The sequence below is a fragment of the Oreochromis aureus genome, linkage group 11 (genome assembly GCF_013358895.1).
Source record: "Oreochromis aureus strain Israel breed Guangdong linkage group 11, ZZ_aureus, whole genome shotgun sequence".
NCBI lineage: Eukaryota > Metazoa > Chordata > Actinopteri > Cichliformes > Cichlidae > Oreochromis > Oreochromis aureus.
In genome coordinates this window covers 34,289,455-34,308,847 of record NC_052952.1, presented here as the reverse complement: position 1 = coordinate 34,308,847, position 19,393 = coordinate 34,289,455, and the positions used below count along the sequence as shown (strand labels likewise).

The 19,393-nt window shown below is 39.7% G+C and overlaps 1 protein-coding gene across 2 annotated transcripts in view; it reads right to left on the bottom strand.

The window, feature by feature from the left end:
• Nucleotides 1–844: 844 nt before the first annotated feature.
• paqr6 (progestin and adipoQ receptor family member VI) overlaps nt 845–19,393 on the bottom strand; it is a 29,758-nt gene continuing 11,209 nt past the window's right edge. For both annotated transcript variants that reach the window (XM_039619437.1, XM_039619438.1), the window contains exons 2-8: nt 14,725–14,990; nt 12,311–12,438; nt 11,495–11,700; nt 8,539–8,665; nt 7,166–7,262; nt 6,086–6,230; nt 845–4,600 (exon numbers count right to left, since the gene is read on the bottom strand). In XM_039619437.1, coding sequence (XP_039475371.1) covers nt 4,335–4,600; nt 6,086–6,230; nt 7,166–7,262; nt 8,539–8,665; nt 11,495–11,700; nt 12,311–12,438; nt 14,725–14,990 — 1,235 coding nt within the window. In that variant the 3' untranslated portion in view covers nt 845–4,334. The remainder of the gene's footprint in view (nt 4,601–6,085; nt 6,231–7,165; nt 7,263–8,538; nt 8,666–11,494; nt 11,701–12,310; nt 12,439–14,724; nt 14,991–19,393) is intronic.

The following is a 19,393-nucleotide window of genomic DNA, read 5'->3' as shown; positions in this document are numbered from 1 at the left end:
TATACAGGATATTGATTTCTTATGGTAATTATTTCTTCATGATAATGGTGGTGCCGATTCATTTTGGTCTACTGCTAATAATAAACCACTCAGCGTGCTTTACCGTCCATCCTGCAGCGAGAGTTTGGAGAACAGGAAGAGAAATGATTTAGTGAATCAAACCAAAGCAAAAGAAACCTGCACAACCTGAGAAGAAGTAGTAATGTGAGATAATCTGCAGATTAAAAATATTCACACTTACAAATGGCCACGTGCAACTATTTCACATTTAACTATTTCCCCACATTTAAAAAGGTCTTATTTTCTACTTTTTAAAATCTTATTATTGACCCTCAATTCAAGGCTTTTAAAAGCAAACACATTACCTCTGTGAGGAGGTTTAAGACTCCAACAGCAACACTAAAAATACATTTTGAAGGCTACAGTTTGGAAGAGACATCTTGCAGATTTTCTCGTCCAACAGCTGTTTTTTCCTGCAGACAAATGTTCACTCTGAGCCTGCAGTTCATTTCTTTACAGATAAAGGCTGCTCAGCAGAGAGAGCAGCGAAGAGCTCCTCAAACTAAACAGGACGTGTTTGCTGTACTGTTCTGCCCTCTGCTGGTCACTCACACACACTGCTCTGATTCCAACGAACGTTAAAGTGAGAGGATCTGCAGTCATTCATCGAGAAAAGACAAACAAAATTGTGAATAAAGACACAGTGACAAGTTGCATATATTTAACAGATTACTGGGTAATGTGGGAAGTCCTTTGGTGTACCATTTCCACTGTTACATTAAGTGAAATCAGATTATTAAAAAAAAAAAAAAGTTTTTTTTGATATCATTCCATACAATAATTCCATTTATAAAAGGTTTCATTTATTACACAAATCTAGTAGAACAAAGCAGCAAATTACAAATTATAGACGGCAAAGAACAAATCAGTATTTATACATTTCAAGAGTAGTTTGTGTGTTTTGTATCAAAAGAAAAACTTTAAAATGTAAAACATTAAAAAAGGCACCAATAACTTTACCCCTCTTTTTTTTATTTAAAAAAAATTCAATGGTTCTCCTGCTCTTGTCTTTGCGCTTCACATCACTCAACATCCATCCATAAAGTGTTTAGGAAAGGCCACAAGTGCTCACTTTTCCTGCTATTATCGTCCTCAGGGTAACAGTGATCTGGTCTGGAGAAATCATCGACTTGGAACTTAACAGTAGGGTTTGATATGTTGGTCAAATAAGTGCAGATTGAAAACAAAAATCGATGACGTGGAAGCCTCGACCCCTCAGCATGACTGAGCTTTAGAACTCTGGAACGTCTGCAAACAGTAAACGGCTGAGAATGAGTAAGATGACCCGAACCCCCCCCCCCCAAACAAACACCAGCTCAGAAGTAAAGGCTTCCAGACAAGTCTAGTAGAATCACATTAAGTCGGTAATGATGCAATTCCAAGAATCAAGAGGGTCAAACAGAGGAATGCTGTAAGATGACGACTGTAGAGAAAATAAAATCGATCCATGCTCAGCAGGGGAGGAGATAAAACATGGGAACACTGATGGCAGCGTCTGCCACGTTAAGGAAGATGTGACTTTATACTCTGCACACTGACCTCGAACACATCTTAAAAACAAGTGCTCTAATATAAATGTGTGTGTGTGTGTGCTTTGTGATTCTACACACTCGCCTCCGACATTTCTACTTCAGCGTCCGACATGGACCTGTAACACACCTCAGTCCTATGATATCACATACATTTCCCCTCTGATCAACCTCTCCACTACGAGTGTTAAAAGATGCGTGTTTAAGCGGCGATGATGAAGTTAGGTGTAAATCTGTCCCATAAATATGCTCAACAATGGGTTTAATACAGTACAAGCACGACGAGCATCAGTGCTACAACTGAGATGTTTAGTAACGTGAGACCCAGCTTCCTCAGCTAAAATCCTGTATTATATAACAGTATTATGCAACCTTATATGCTGATTAATGAATTATCTAATTAATGGATCTTATCAAGTTTTTTTTGTGCATTATTGGGAGTAAAAGTTTCTCTTAAAACAAGTGAGAAAGATCCAAGATAGCCTTTTTTTTTTTAAACAATAACAAGAGCTGCAGCTCGTTTCTTTTTCTTTTTCCTTTTTTTTTTTCCTTTTCTCGACTTACAATTTTACAGAGTTTTGTCAAAAAGGCTAAAAATTATTTTTGAACAAAAGAAAAAAAAAATGGCCTGCAGTACAATTTAATTGCATTTGTCAGGCCCAGTTTTGGAGATATTGGCTTCTCTTAAATCTGTTGGAACCAACTGGCGTTCACCGCTTTGTGCTTGAATTACACAAAAAATATACTTTAAAAACTGAGCAGCACTGTCTCTTTCTACAAATCATAACCGAATAAATAGAGAAATTATAGTTTTAAATTTCACTTCATTTCAATTTCAGTTAGATTTCGGAGATGATCTTCTCCTTTCAGTTTAGCTTTAGTTGTTTTTTTGTTGCAACACTGAAGACAGCTGACTCACACCACGTCGACACCACAGACTCAAATACCTGTGACAAATTTCACTGTTAAAGACTAAAATTAGAGACTTTTTAGTTTTGTTATCACAAAATATTGCTTAAATGATGTTAAATAAATGTTCTTTTTTTCATTTTAGTCAGTAATAACGGCCGTGGCCAGTTTTACAGGACAGTAAGAACTATTTTCTTTCAGCTACAAGCTACACCCATGATGGGAAGCATGTGTTTGTGATATTGTATAAACACTGACCTTTTCACCCCTCAGCTGAGCTCTGTTACTGAGCACCAGATGTAGAAAAGAGCAGAAAGAAAATAGTTCCTGTGTGAAACTTTTTGCAGGGGCGTGATTTCTGGAAAGAGACAATTACAGCCGAGTTATTTCTGAGCGCGAGGCAAATATGAAGTCAGTTTTTCAAGACAAGGCAGAGAACTTCTCAGCAGATATCTCCAAAACTGGGAAACTCACACAAAACCAATCTAGATGGTCCTGTAAAGTGCAGTTTAGAGTCCCTTTAAGGCTCAATAATGGTCAAAAAGTACTTGATAAGATGGGCCATCTTTTCAGTGTAAATTGCTTATTTATTAGGAGTTATTGTTAGCTCACCTACCTGATACAAAAAAAAAAAAAAAAAAAAAAAAAAAAACAACTGTCTTCATTTCCGTTAATGCATCTACAACAAGCAATAAATATTCTATAAATAGAAGAGTGGTAAATAGTCACAAGATACCCACAGTATAGGAAAGGTTAATAGTTTGCAAAGTGCACCAGATACTGCAACAACACAAAGCTCCCACATTAATATCATCCCAGGCTATGACTAGCTAACTATACATCTCTCCTCTCTCCATTTCTCTTAATTCAACCAGTAGTTATTATAAACCACACATGTTGGAAATTTCTCCAGACTCGAAATATTACAAACTGGTTTTATTTATGTATTTATTTTTTGCTTGTAATTTTAAGTGCTTTTTCCCCCCCTTTACCTGATAGTTCAGAGTGGATCTTATGAGACGTGATGGAAAGGTAAAATGGTGCCATTTGCTCAGAACATAAAATTGTTGAAGACCTTCAGGGGGCATGAGGCCACTATAGTGTTGCCATGGGAACACCAAATGGTTATAAAAATGGTACCTGTCTTTTAATCACCGCAGCACTGTAACCTGTGGCAGATTGTAGGGTTCATAATAAAGGCAGGCAATCAGAAAGAGAACCACACTGGTCTGCAAATCAATGCCAGTCAGAGTGGAATCAATAGGTGGATATATAAGAGCCGGCAATCCAATCTACGAGGTGAACATGTGTTGTCCATGCTGCTTTAACGCACAGGACAACTACACTGACCAATGCGTCCAGTTACAGAGAATATTTCAATAATCACTGAATAACGGAAACAGAGTTTCTGACGCTGTTAATTAGAAAAGAATCCCTGCAAATTGTGACATTGTTTCCAGTTTGAAGTTTGTAGTGATTCACTGCAAACAGGCACTGAGATGTCGTGTTACCACAGCTTGCTTCCTTCAACCCAGAGCCGTTTTCATATAAATCAGCAATGAGAAGCATAAAAACAAACAATCATTCACAGATGTGTTTTCAGCCTCACTTCCATTAACACCAGAAAAAAGGCTTTGATAACCGTGTCTGGGTCCTCAGCTTCTGCGTAAACACACGAACACGTCACACGTGCAACGCTGCCAGGACATGGAAGATAAAGTGAGAAAACTAAAGGTGTTAAACAAGAACTACTGTGAACTGTAGCTGCTTAGACAAACAGCCGAACCTTTCCTTTGGAAAGCGAATCAGCTTTTATGAGGCGGAAAACACCCCCCCTCACTGCTCCTTGCACCCGCAGGTGGACGAGTGTGGCTGGTTGGGGCTGCGGCACGATTTCCAGAGCAGCGGGGCGCTGAAAATGCCGATGATGCCGAGGTTGATGACAAGGCTTATGGCGAGTGCCCCGATGGTCCCAAGAAAAGATGGCATCATTCCATGCTTCAGGAGCCACGTCCTCCGTGATGTCATGTCTGCGATCACACCCTCCATCTGGAAGTGGGACCCCACCACAGCGCTGACGTGGAAGAGCTGGTGGCTGTGGCCTTTGGGAAGGAGGACGAGTTTCAATTAATGAAGCAAAAACTGTCGAGTCAAGTTGCCGAACTGAACAGGCGAGTCCAACAGTAAAACTATGGCGTCCCTACTATCCAGAGCAGCTTTGAATTATTCACAGTTTAAAGTAATCCTCATTTGCTTAGACTGGGTTTTGATGAGGTTTGAACCTTTGACTAAACTATCTCATGATTTATAGGGTTACAGTCCTGTCAACAAAGCCATCACAAAGCTGCATGAAACACTGTCCTAAGCTAGGAATGAGAACACTCCACATATTAGGGAAAAGAAGAAGCAGGAATAAGGCTATCCTCTGAGGACCTAAAAGAAATATGCAATTTTCGATAGTCCCTGAATAACTCTGCAGAGAACATTGTTGAAATGTCATACTTGATACTTTGTTTCACTTGTCGAGTCCTAAAGGAATACACACTCCAAGTGTTGGAGACAGTGCTTATGTTTTGGGGATGCTTAAAAAAAAAAAAAAAAAAAAAAAAAAAAAAAAAAAAGGAGGACATACACAAAACACTGAATATATCATTTAAGACCTGTACACTACTAGATTTTGAGAACTTGTACCTAAACCACTTTTGTGCCATGAAGCTGAGGAAAGATACAAAAGTATTCTGATTCCCAGTAAAAAAAAAAGAAGAAAAAAAAAAGTGAATAACCAGTAAATTCAGCACCACCCTCAGCTAAAGACTGACATGGAGCTCTACAGGAAAGATTTCTTTCAACAAAGGAATAATGGACTGGAATTACGGTGCCAGGTTAAACATGCGGGAGACTTTGTTCATTTAATCATCTTTATGTTTTGCACTTAACTTCCCTCTTTTGTGTATTCTCTTTTTTGTATCCAAAAAGTTGGGAAAGACCCTTTTTTAATATATTTTCAAAGCACCATTTGATAATAATAAACAAATTTTTAAAAAACCTCCTCTTTTTTTCAAAGATTAACAAACGCAGCAGCTTTTGTCCGCCTTCAGAGGCGTTTGAAACAATGAAACTTCACCAGAGAAAAAAAAAACAATCCACCGAGCAAAGAAAAGTCTGTGCAGGTTTACACGCCATCACTTCCAAAGCCTGTTTGATATTGAGCCATTATTTAGCATCAACTGTGCAGCAACCAGCAGGGAAAACATTCAAAAACGAGCAAAGACAATAGAAGGCAAATGTAAGCGTTGCAGTCCCACACGGAGGGTAAAACTAAGGAACACGGTGCTTAGAGAAGAACTCCGACACTCCCAAAGGTTCCTTTCTTTAAAGGCCTTTCCCAAACTATTGTTCATAAACTTACATGTATTCCTATCTTGGAGCTAACTCAATGAAAACAGAGGTTTCTAAAACTTCAAAAGCTTTTGTACATGCACTTGAATTTGAATGGGACTCATTTGGTTATTTTTCTTCATCTTTTAACTGGCATTAAGTTTTGAAAGTGCGTTACAAGCTGTACTGAGCGCCACAAAAGGACGTACCGAAGTAGTCGAAGCACCCCGGGGCCAGCCTCTCCGGGAGGTGGGCGGTAAACAGAAAACAAGTGAGGAAGGCGAAGAGGAGGTGGTAACAGTGATTGGACAAGGCGCCGGTTGGACTGCAGCTTCCACCGCAGCACAGAAGAATCTAAACACAGAAAAAACAGGGCAGGTTCTATTATTGGATTAAACACAGATTAACACTGATTGTCGGAGCATTACTGACCCAGATAGAAAAGTGACTTTCATAATGCATAAACTAATGAGAGTGATTAGGGGAATTAACTGATGGCAGACATTTATATTAGATTAACAAAGGAAATCAGATTCTGGGATAGTGAGCCAAAGTCCTATTACATTATTAAAGAATGGCACTTATCAGCGTTTATGTAATGACACAAACAAACACAGACCGACACAAGCTGTGGCTTTTGACAAAGACACTTGTTCAGAGTGGAAATTAAGGTCAAATTAAGTAAGAGAAGAATGCAATTATGCAAGTGTATTATACGGCACTTTCTTCCTTTCAGATGTCGGAGCAAACTCAGTGAACTCAGTTACTCAGCAGCTCGATATAGAGAAGAATCTACTGCCTCCAGATATATACAGACAAACATGTCACACAGTCTGCAACTCCCACACTGTGGATTTCCTCCAATTTCCAGCTCCTTTGTAGTGTCAAAGAAATAAAATAAAACCTTTACAAGATGAAAAAGAGAAAAAGCGGAGAATCTTCCATCATAAAAAAAACACCTCTCTTTTTTCCCTATTGTCAGCCCTAAAAAAGAAACCGGAGGAAAGCACAGACCAGCAGAGTGAACAGGACCAGCCTTTCATATCGATCATTAATTAATAAAAGGAATCATCACCTCTGTGTGCATGTGCTATGGTATAATCGAGTACGAGTTGAGCTACCCTCCAGAATAAGAAGACTGATGAGTAAAAGAAGATTATATATTAGTTGATTTTATAAAAATTCTGAACACAGAAATGCTGTAGAAAGTCGGAAACAGTGAAAGTCTGTGAGCTGAGAGAGTGTGAGTACCATCACTTCACTTTTCGGTCTCCTTTAACGGGACTTACCCTGTAAATCAGAGGAACAGTGTCAAAAATAAACGGGACAACAAATGCTATGGTCCGAAGGGCTTTACTTCTCTTTGGGAACTGCAACTCCAGGAACCTGCAGAGACCAACAGAGGGCAGCGATCATTTCACTTTGTCATCTCCTGGCCTTTCAAACTAGCGTGTCTCAGCACAACCTGTCAAGAAGCTAATGTAAGCACTACAGCTATGCAAGAGTAAGTCCATCTAATCATATTACTCCTTGGCTTTGGTGTTTACGACACTGAAAGAATACAGAAATCAAACACTGTTGCAGATTAGGATCAGCCCGTTTACATTTGGCTTAAAAGACACCAAAGCGCTGAGGATGCAAACTGGGGGAGGGTCACTTGCTCAGTGTGACCCTTCTGAAGTTACTCCTGATAAAGTTCAGGAGTTTTGAACACGGTTCACTAAAATATTTGTAGTATTTAACCAATGCAAACTCCATTCAGAAGTATATTTGTCAGGATGAGAGGAAAAAGGCAAACAAGTTCCCATTATAGACACACACACTTCCCATTATAGACACACACACTTCTCATGAGATGAAAGGCTAAGGGGGAGCTCTCACTTCAAGCACGGACTGTCGAGCTGGCAAGAGTACCAGCCTCAAAAGTGTCCTATAAACTATTCTGAATACTAAATATTTGGCTTTTGCAGGTGGCTCCTTCGCTGGGCCACAGGCATGGATGATTTCTATTTTGCTTTGTTACTGTACACAGGATAGATTACTGAATTTCCTGAAATACCTCTTTCTTTAAACATACCAGTACTCTACAAGTGAAAAAAAGGATTTAAAGCAAACTGTTGGGTAAATGCAGCAGGAGGTGTAGAGGCCAAGCCTACGCTTGAAGCCACTGAGGTGTTCGCCATAGTCATAGTCCAATAACTCCAGCCGTATTTATCTTGTCCGTTTAACTGCTTTATTGGATTCCATCGGTTGTATTTGTGGTTCAACATTTCTTAGTATCCACATCATTCAACATAAATCACAACAGCACAGCATTCAAACTGTTTGCTCCTTCCGACCAACAACACCTGACGCTAATTACATGTGTCTACCTTAAATACAGTCCCATAAACACACCATGCCGTAAAAACACTAAAATGGACCCTCAGCGGCGCACATAAGGTAACAACACACAAAAAATGGCTCCTACAGGAGGAGTAACAATTATTTGGAGATCTGCTGTTCCACAGGAGTGAGCTACATTCAGTCAAACTCTGACATCCAAGTTTTTAATTGGGCTTATTTACCTTCACTCGTGCACGACTGTGAGATGCAGGATGGTTAAAGCTGAATTTTCTAAACAAGCCTGAGGACAGAGAGGATGTAAACATCAGCTTCTTACCTGGAATAGCAGGACAGGCTTGTACAGAACACCGTGTTTCCGATGGCAATGGGAACAAAATACTGATGAAGCCAACTGTTCACCCAACACTCTGGCATGACGTAGTATCCGTAGCTTATGGCACATCCTGAATACAAACAGGAAATTAAAAATATTTATTAAATCAACTGACCCGAGAGAAGCCTTTAAAAGTTTACTTTGCACAAATAAGCATATTTCATTCTGACTGCAGGACAAAGACAAAGAATTTCAGTTACAGAAATTGAAACGGTGAAACTTTTATTTTACATATGCTGGATAAATTATTAATTTTACAGAAATTGTTTTTTATTAATTAATATTACACTGGGCACTTCTACTTCAAATACTTAAAAAAAAATCAAAGCTGAAGGAAAAGCATGTCATAGAGATCTTTGAAAATAAATGAGACTCAACTAAAATCAAAGACTGTTATATAAAACAGAAAAACAGTGCATAATGTATGTGGGACTTGTAACCCAAATAAGTAGCTCTGATCTTCTTCTCTGGAGAAACGCCACAATCAAAGCTCTGCCTGCGACCACCAGAGTGTGCGCTGTATTCTTTTTGTCCTGCAGTGACACCGCCTGCTGATCTTATTCCTGAGATGGACTTTTGAGCATTTTAAACTGGGTAAATCTTGGCCCTAGAAAGCTTTGTGGTAGATTACTAGTGAGCCAGCCATAGGCAACCCCCCCCCCCAAAAAAAACAGGATTTCCAAGAGGCCCTCAGTTAACGTTTAACTGCTAGTTTGGCTGGTGGGATTCTATATATGGTACAGAGATCATATATAGACAGATAATCTGAAATGCATATGCAGTATATCAATGAATATCAGTTTGAAGATATTATATATTCATTAAACAAAGTGAAATATTTTATGCTTTTGAGTTTTATGAATATGGATTCTTTCTCATTAAATATCAGAACTCCACTATCTCAGATTCATAGAAAAATTTTCAAAGACCAATGAAAATGTTAAACTTCTGTTCATTTATACCCTCAAACACCTGATATATTTACAACTAATGCATGAAGAATACAATATTCTACTTTTTTGATCTGCTCTAGTGCTCACCCTCAAATATGCAGGCAGGTGGTGGGGAAAAAGTTTGCAAATGAACAGCTGCGCAACAAGCAAACCTTCCTTAAAAAAACAGGAATGTTCAGTTCCCCCTTCGTGGAAATTCCTTTGTAAAGGCAGGTGCATGCGGGAGGGAAATACTATTCATAGGAGAGCTGGTTATGAAATCAAGCAAATACTGGAGCCATAAAACCCAATCCATTTTTCAGGACGGTGGCAGAAAGGAGAGTAAGGCTGTTTCCATGTGCTTTGAGTGTGAGGCATGTCTGATTTCCATATAATCTCAAAGGCTAACACAAGCAAAAATGCTTTGAATATTACTGTGGAATGGAATTTACCATGCAAACAGTTTAGAGGAGAAAGAAAGCAATGTTTTATCTCTTAGTTTAGGATGCCTGCATTATTATGGATAGACCTTAATAAAGAGGCAGCCACCCTAATAAGATGCATGATGGTTGATCAGCCTGTTAAATGTGTTTCATAAAACAGAACCACCTCAAACTGTCTGACTTTACTGTGGTTTCGAGTGTTTAAAGCACGTCACCCTTTACCCGTGAAATCTAAATTATTCTGTGTCATATTCTAAACTGTTTTCTTAAGGTGGAATCTAAAACCATTTATTTATTTATTTACCTGGAGATAGTGAGACTGAGGAGACGGTCTATAAACAAACCTCTTTCCTCCACGTAGCTCAAAGATGGAAAAGATAAAGAGATGACATTCTGAGCATTATGTTGTTTCCTCCGTTGATATTTGGTTACCTAGTAACGCTATCATGCACTAAAGAAACAAAATACAACCCCAGACATAAAACACCGCTGTGGCGTCAGGACTTTTGCATTCAACCCCCCTGTGCCCAAAGATTTACTACCTACAACCAGCCTGGATAGAGCTCACCTCCAAATGCTCATCCTGCTGCTTCTTCTCTGCTCAGAAAGAAGACTTTGTCTCGGGTGGCATGACCCATGAAGTAACGTAGCTTTAGCTTACAACTCAAAACTGAGACAGGATGACACAAAACCATGTGACACATTAATCTAAAGTGAAATCTCATGATATTTCTTGCTGCATGTAACTGCTCCCTAAGCTGAAAAAGAACTCATGAAAACCATAGCTTGCTAAAGCAAGTATCTGGTATCAATTCTAGGTGACTTCCTTCTTGAGTTATTACAGTCACAACATTTTAAGAAAACCTGACCTCTGACCAGTGATCAAACTTCTTAGTTATTGTTTTCACAAAGGTGGGTGTCCACACTGACCACCTGCCCTCCCACCCAAGCAGGATGATGACAATACCCCATCAACTTTTCACAGCTGAGGGGTAAAAAGGATACGACAGCTCAGAACGTCTCCCAGAAACAAAAATCAATTGGGACAAAATAATCTGCTTATAATCCACAACTACTTCAAAGTTAAGGTTTTCATTCTGCTTTTCATAAGTAGTTACTTATTTTATATATACATTTTTTTGTTGTCTTCTCCAGTGTTAGTTTTTACCTCAGCCTTCTGTTTTAATCCAACAAAGGCAGACGGGGAGGTAACAGAGCTAAACTGATGTCTGTATAAGAAGCAAAGCCAATGTCACAGAGTGATGACACTCTGGTGTTAGACATCACATCCCTCTGATTCTGCAGTGCTGGCGTGCTTCTTAAAAATGACACACTGGATATTATTGTGTCCCCTTGGGATGGTTCAGGGAAACAATCAAAACAGAGTGACATAAAGAGTGGTCTCAGAAGAGTGTGAAAATAGCTACCAATTCCTCTTCATGATTTCACAATCTTCCTGTTTCTTGGAAATGTACAATAATGTCAAAAATGCTTTTAGGACTCCATCACCGGGCGTTTCTTTACCTAAGCTGTAGAGGCTGAGAGCGCCGTAGTCAAAGAAGTAGCAGATGTGGCGGGACTCTGCGGACATGGTGCTGAAGGTGTGTGCACAGCTGGATGTGAAGGGGTAAACGCAGATGAGCATCATGTACACCAGCAGGGGCCAGGTGTAGCTGTCAGTCAGGAAGTTCAGGGTAGAGCAGAGAACGCAGAAACGCCACAGGAAGTACCTACAAAAATTCATTAACAAATTAAAAATGTATATATATAAAAATGTGATTCCATCCAGGTAAAGAAGTCAAGAGTAAGTCCTAACAGCAAAACAAGATGACACGTTCTACCCTTCCTTCACTGTCTTCAGTTTAAATTCATAACATTTATGACCTCGTATGCATCTGGTTAGAGAGCCTGACTGCTGCCGTTAGCCTCTCCAATAGTCTGATTGAGCCATGTAATATGTTGGCATACGCATATCTGTTTTCAGGTTGTGGACTTACTTAAGAGAAATGCTCTGTAACTGTGTTTCTTAACTAGCAACGTCACTGCTTCTCTCCGACTTCCCGTGAGCTTCAAAGCTCTCTGACTTTACTTGTGTATTTTGGTTCAGACTTAGTGAATTTTGCAGATGTAGCCTCCACCTGTCTGTTTCTCTCCAGCACTATGAGAATTTTCAAGATTACATCTTTAAATCTCTGACTTTCAGTGATCCTTAGAAACTCTGTCATGTTTACACAGCTGGAACGCTGACAAATGTTCACTTTACCACTTCCTTTGATGATGAATAAAACTAGACTTGTTCAAGTCTGGTGTATTTGAAAGGACACCGAACACAAAACTCACCATGTTGGGAGGAAGTGGGTCCAGATGTTGATCGTCTCGTTGTTCATTTGGAAGCTGCTGAGGATACAGTCTAGTGCTGAGCTCCTTGGGTGACGGTATCCAGAGATGATGCTGTCCTCCCTGAACACCTGCGGAGCAAGCAGACAATCCAGGTGACAGGTGTGAAAATCAGCCAATCCTCGAAGAGGAAAAACTGATCATCAAACTTCATCAGTAATTCGCAGAGTGTTTGAGGAACCACTGTATCGTTTAGTTACACTACAGTCCTAATGATGCTGGGTTTCTGAGGCCAATATCAGCATTTTAAAAATAAATAAATAAACATGTTAATTTTCACTTTCCTCTAAACATAAAACCTTATCAGATCCTTTTGATAGTCACCATTAAAATGCTGATATTTGTATATTTTCATCGATTTGTGGTGGAAGAAACGTTAAAAAACAATGATCATTTGCACCAAAAACTACAGAAAAAAGTTAAAAATATGTAGCAGAACTTTACTGGTGGTAATTATTTTTATCTAGCCCCTTAAAAGCGTCTGTATATAGTTCCACCACTGTTTTCACTACATACTGTACACTTTGAGGAAGTAGTGAAAACTTGTTTCTTTACGCTAAAACGTCCATGACTGGATCCATCTGGATGTTCTAAGAGGAAAAGATGTTAAGACAAACAAACATGACAACTATGTAAATATTTAGCAGGAGGGCTCTAATATCACTGCCAGTTCAAACAGATTACAGTACAGCACAGACTACAGTGAGCTAAAGGGAAAGTTCAGGTCGATGGTAACATGTTACATTTTGTGATTAGGTTTTTGAGATCTACTTTAATTCGTCACACCAGGTTCCCTGCAAACTTTATATTAAATGCTGCCGGTTTTTACAGGGATTACAGGACTTTACTGTACACAACTCAAAAAAAAAAGTAGAACAATATAACTAGAGTATATGTTGTTCTATTCAAAACTACTGCTGATCCCAGCAACAGTTTTTAATGCTTTTAGAGGTAAAAAAACAAAACAAAAAACCCCTTTAAACTCTAATAACAGAAGGCCAAGGGCCTAATTTTAGTCTTCACACTGAACTCATGGCTGCAGAACTGCTGTACAAAAACTATTTGTCACTTATGAGATAAGGTCACTACAGAAGGGTGGACGGCAGCCAAAGCAGATGCTTGAACTGCAGGGCTCTGGCTCCTGCTGACAGTCTCACAGCCACAATCAGCTACCACATTTTTTTCTGCTGAAGTGTGAAGATTAACCCTCATATGGCAGAACCATTGTGTGCAAACACACTATGGCTCAGTTTCTGAGACATGGATTAAGCCTAATCTTAAACTAAACTTCTTTCAGTTAAGATTTCTTTACTTTACGTCTATGACTGGGCTTAATGCATGTCTGTGAAACTGGCTGGATGTCTGCAAGGCTGCAAGGTGCAGTGGGTCAGGGCTGGGAGGCAATCAGATGATGAAATCCTGGTCTTCTTATGCATAAATTTGTATTTGTTGTGAATACAGTGTATTTTTGGAAGCAAATAAAAGCCTTGAAGTAAAAATACAAACACAGAGATATAAAAATAATATTATGCAATTCATCATCAAGGTTAAGTGAGACAAAATCCTAAATGTCTGTGGATTTACCGCAGTTTAGACTCTCTGTGTAGCACACTGTGGTCATTTTTTAAGGGTGTGGTGAAAATATTGCAATTAGGAGCTTTCAAAAGTTTTAAGACAAAATGAAAACTAGTTACAGCTAACTAAAACAAACCAAACTGGTTATTTTATCAAATTAATACATTTTCTCCTCCTCCTTTCAGAAAAAAAATGTAACAAACTATTTAAAGCATATTACTCTCTGGTGTATTGATTAAACAATGAAACAATAATTATCATACAATAAGAACAGCAAAAACATCTGCAGCGCATCATAGGCTCATTTACATGGAACAAACTGAAAGACTACACAGCATAAAAATATCTCTCTTGGCATCGCTATTGTTTGAGGCTCGAGTCATTCGTCAGGCCGGGTCATATCCTGACAGACAAACCTGAGCGTTTCCTGGTGTTACATAAGACGGTAAGAAAAAATAAACATGCATTACATAAACAGAAGAATGGATGCTTGGCTTTATAGACACGATTATTGACAAAACCATTTCTCTGAAGACTTCTAGAAATAACTGAAGTCTATAGTAATTATAGCCAAAAACAGAGAGCAACTTAATATATAATAATAATAATAATAATAATAATAATAATAATAATAATAATAATAATAATAATACTAATAATACGAAGAATAAGAAGAATACCTTGATCAAGGGAACAGAACCAACCCATCTCCTTTTCCCATTTTCCCATCAGTTATACGGTCCTAACAGACCGGCCCTGAGTACACCAGGTTACTTTCTTACCTTGGGGACTTGGTGGATGTCAAAGAGCTGAGGAAGTTTGAGGCTAAGCATCTCTGCAGGAAGTCTGATGGCACCCCTCCCTCTCTGACAAACTTCCCTGAGCCTGGCTCGCCCCCCACGGCAGAGGACGAGCCACACGGGGTAGTCAAACACCGGGATTCTTGCCGCTAGGTCTGTTCTGTTCGGGTCCCATCTCAAGCAGCGCGCCCAGCCCTGGCTCCACCCAATGCCACTACTGGCCCCGATCCCACGCCACACAGGAAACACTGCAGGGACACAGAGACGTGCACACAATCAGACACCAAGAGGAGACCAAAACCTTGACTTCTCCACACTGATATGATTATCCATACAGTTTTGGTTACTATCAGTCAACAGAGAAGTTTGGTAATACACCTGTGCATTTTTAAGTGTCAGAGACTTTATTGTTAAAATGTTTATACATGACTTAATGAAGTGATGATCAGATTTGTTGGTTGCTTGGTGTTACCTAACTATAATTAGTCTTACTGCATGCAAAACCTGTAATTTACAACTAATTAAATGCACAGTATTAACTGATAAAAGACAGTTTTCACCAAAAACATAAATAACTCGTTCACTTCTTCCAGCATCAATGCATTATCAAGATTTTTTATTTTTATTTTCAGAAAATAAATTCCAGTAAAAGGTTGAAGACAGAAAGTGGCTAACAGCTATTGTGAACTGTAATTTAGGGCACTGAAGGAAATGATGATGTGCTCATCATTAAATCTAACCACCTGCTTTGTTTTGGTCTTCACTTTGATCCACTGAAATCCACTCACACAAATGCACCACACCAGATAACTGGTTCATCTGATGGCCCCCACCGATAAAGTTTATATGACGGAGTCCTCGAGTGTGACATCTCTGTGGACTGGAGCAGACGCTGAGAACAATCGCCTATTGTCGTCGCTCTTGAGACATACCCAGACATTGATTTAAAGAATGCCCGGCATTGTCACACTGCAGAGGCCTGTGACCAAATGCAAAAATGTAATAAGAGCATGTTTGTGTGAGCCACAGCCTTGCTGACCACTGCCCACTGGCTCACAATGGGAGTGTGAGCATTGCAACTGGATCATGTGGCAGTGGAAGAGGGCAGCCTAGTCTGAATTAGACTGATTTTATTTAACAATTTGTGGAAGATCGCAGTGTTATATACCTTTGGAAGTAATGGCAGCAAGATGCACTGTATTGTATCTAACAACATCTAACCATTTCCTTCTCCAAAATGTATCTTTTGCCTTGTTTTTACCTGTGTCTGGTAATATGTATTTCATTAATACCTTCTGAAAGTTGAAGTAATGCACTTGGAAGAAGAACACATTTAACTGCCAAACACCAGAGTGATAAAACCTGTGTAGCCTGGTGAGGTGAGATGCTACGGTTCAAACAGGTTAAACGTGCACAGCAAAGACTATTCCTACTAAAAAAGAAGTTCTGACAAACGGTAAAGCTAGTCCTTACAAGTCTATCCCAATATGCACAGCCATTTGATGGCATATTCTAAGAATACTAAAATATCTCCCAGCAAATATGAAATAGTATCGAGCTTGATCTTTAATTAGTTTCTGGCATTTATGGCCTCTGTTAGCAGGACAAAATGCCCTACAACACTTCAAAATTTTTAAGTAGTTTGGAGAACATGAAAAGGAGTTCAAGGTGTCCAAATTCCCCAGATCTCGGTCCAGTTGAGCATCATCCCCTCTGGCAGGGTGAGAGCAACAAGAAGGGGCCGCTGCTTACTGCACCCCAGCTGCAGGCCCCGGCCTATTAACAGTGACAAAGTGCGCTTTGTGGAGCCTAAAGCCTTGAGAGTACAGGGACCAAAGGATGACTGTTACACGCTGCACTGGATGGAAATGAGGTATCTCACAAACACACCCACACACACACATACACAGTATCCCACCATTGCTCAAGTGCTCAGTGCACTAGCATGCAAGCACGCTGGCATAAATCCTGCATTCACTATGGCTGGAAAGCATAGCTGCACACAAACAACTTATAATACCACAGCTTGAGTTAATAATAAAAGCTACTGAAAGCCACAAGGTACACACCAGAAAAAAGCTCATTTAGATTCAGATCATTGGCAGCGTGTGCCACCAATCATTTAGCAGTGTGAGATGTAGCTGGTTTTTTGTTGGAAGGTGTGTGAATGCTGCGAATGTTAATTCTTTGTACTCGGCTTCGAGGACCAAAACAAGTGAAAGATATATGTTTTTATATTGAATTCTAGACGGATGAGTCAATGTTTGAACGTGAAATGAAATATGAAGCCAACAAGGGAGTGCCAAAACTGCAGTTTCTTTCCTTCTTCTTCCTTGGACTCTCATGTTAAAGTTTAACAAAGTTAAAAAGCATATTTACAGCTTGGTACACAAAACAGTTTTGGCCTATGTGGATAATTTCCTCCTTCCCAACAAATTTATGGGTTGGGAATTTTTCACACTGATTATACTTTCTGCATCCATAAGTCCACTGTGGTCTGATTGATGCAAATTTCATCATAGAGAGTGAGTCCAAAGGCCCATCCTGTTGTTCGCAGGGCTGGCGATTTTTTTGTGAGTGTATGGACTCGTCTGCAGAGACTTTGCACTACAACACATCAGCTGCACTTATGCAGAGGGAGACTTTAAAGAAGACTTCAGAGAAATAGAACAAGAATAACACCCTGGCTGTCACATCTCCAGGTGTCTGTGTCTTTGTCCACAGCCGAGTCTAAGGCTCCCGGCCTGCGTTTCTGCCTTTTGGAAGCATTTCTCATGGAGTTATGTGACAGGATATCTACCCTACATTATCCTGCTCCGTGGTAGAGACCTTAAAAGAAGATTGTGCTTTAGTTTAAAGCACTCGAGTTTCACCCTCCTGTTCATGTTACTTGGGGCTGGGCGGTACAGAGGTGCGATGGTTAGCACTGTCGCTCAAAGCAAGAAGGTCCTGGGTTAGAATCCAGACTGGGGCTGTCTGTCTCTCACCTTTGCCTGCATTGTCTGCTAAATTATTCCAAGCTTCAATCTGATCGGATATTGAAAACTGACAAAAGGTCTTTTGTCTCCAAGACCTGAGCTCTTTACAATTACTAGTTAATAAAAACATTTGCCAGGTAAATGCTTTTAATGTGAAGTTGTAGCAGAAAGAAAAGTTTGTCTCAATTGAACAGAAATCCACTTTGTTGCCAAAGACACCAAGTCCACGATAATGCAAATGCACAAATACTGCATTACTTTTGTCAGTGGGGCACAGGCTCAGTCACCTCCGTGTTAGACGCTGACTTAACGCATTTAAAAGAACATTTCAGAGATAACCACTTTAGGAAGGGGTTCCCAGTTCACCTTCAGTGCAGGCTCAAAGAAAAGCATCAAACATCAAACACAAGAGGCAACATCCACCTGTAGTCTGAGGCTCAGGACCAGAGCCAAATCAGCACAACATGCTGATTATTCAATAAACAAACAGCAGCTGAAAAGGCTGATAAGCAGTCAAATGAGGGAGTGCAGCCTTTTTCTTTTTTCTACACAGCTTTGGATTAGAGGATGTAACCAAACAATTGGAAAAGTACTCTGGTCGTACAAGCACAAGTTAAGTAATGAATGTGCCAAAGACACCGCAGCTCCACAACATGCTCAAAACTTGAGCCTCATCTTCACCCCACCCATCTTCCTGAGGCCCTGCTCCCTTGACAGATTAACTGAACCATTCGGGAAGCCCTCTGCTTCATTTGTTTGACCTAAGACTATAAGGATGTGTTCAAATGGTAAAACACACATAGAAATTTGTTTGTTGGACACGCACATTGAGCCTCATTAACACAGACGGGCACACACACAAAAAAAAGCTTTAAATCCTGTGAAAATATGAGTAAGAATATCTCCCAAACTGTCACCCTGTCCAATACATGCGAGGTGTTTACATGTGTTTGTCTGTGCGCACTACAGGCACCCACACTTTCTTTCCAGAATTGTGAAATTATACCATATAAACCTCACTCGGGTATTTTCATTGGCCTGAAGTGGCAGACTGCACTTTCCCACGAAGTTATGCGCATGCATTCTGCACTGCATGTGTGACAGTGTTTGTCAGCATCTTCAGACTCTGCTCACACATGTCCGGGACAGAAGACGACAACCCAACAGAACACATACAGTAAACATTTCAGAGAGCTCGCCGTTGGTTATTGCACCATCAACCATTCCCATTTATATTAACAGTTACATATTTTATGAGTGATGCAGTCTGCTTTGATGATATTCATCCTCCAAGCATCCACCCAGAGGACAGGCCGGCACAGGCTACAACCACGTGTTTGCGTTCAACCCATGAGAAAATTAACAATGAGCAGGGAACCAGTTTTTCAAGTTAGGAAAATTCAACTGTTCCTCAGCACATGGAGAGTCTGACTGTGTCACATTAGGTCCCAGGAGAAAAACTGGTGAACAGCAAATTTCACACTGAGCTTATTATGCGGAAAAACTATTTTAAATTTAGTGTTTTAAGTCTTTTAACAAGCTACATTCACACAGATCAGTCTTTCAATTTCACTAGAATAACTTTGCATGGTTTAAAAACTAAACAACACTTAATCTACCTTATACTAGTGCTGGATAAAATTAAATATTTAACGTAAAATAATTTTGATAGA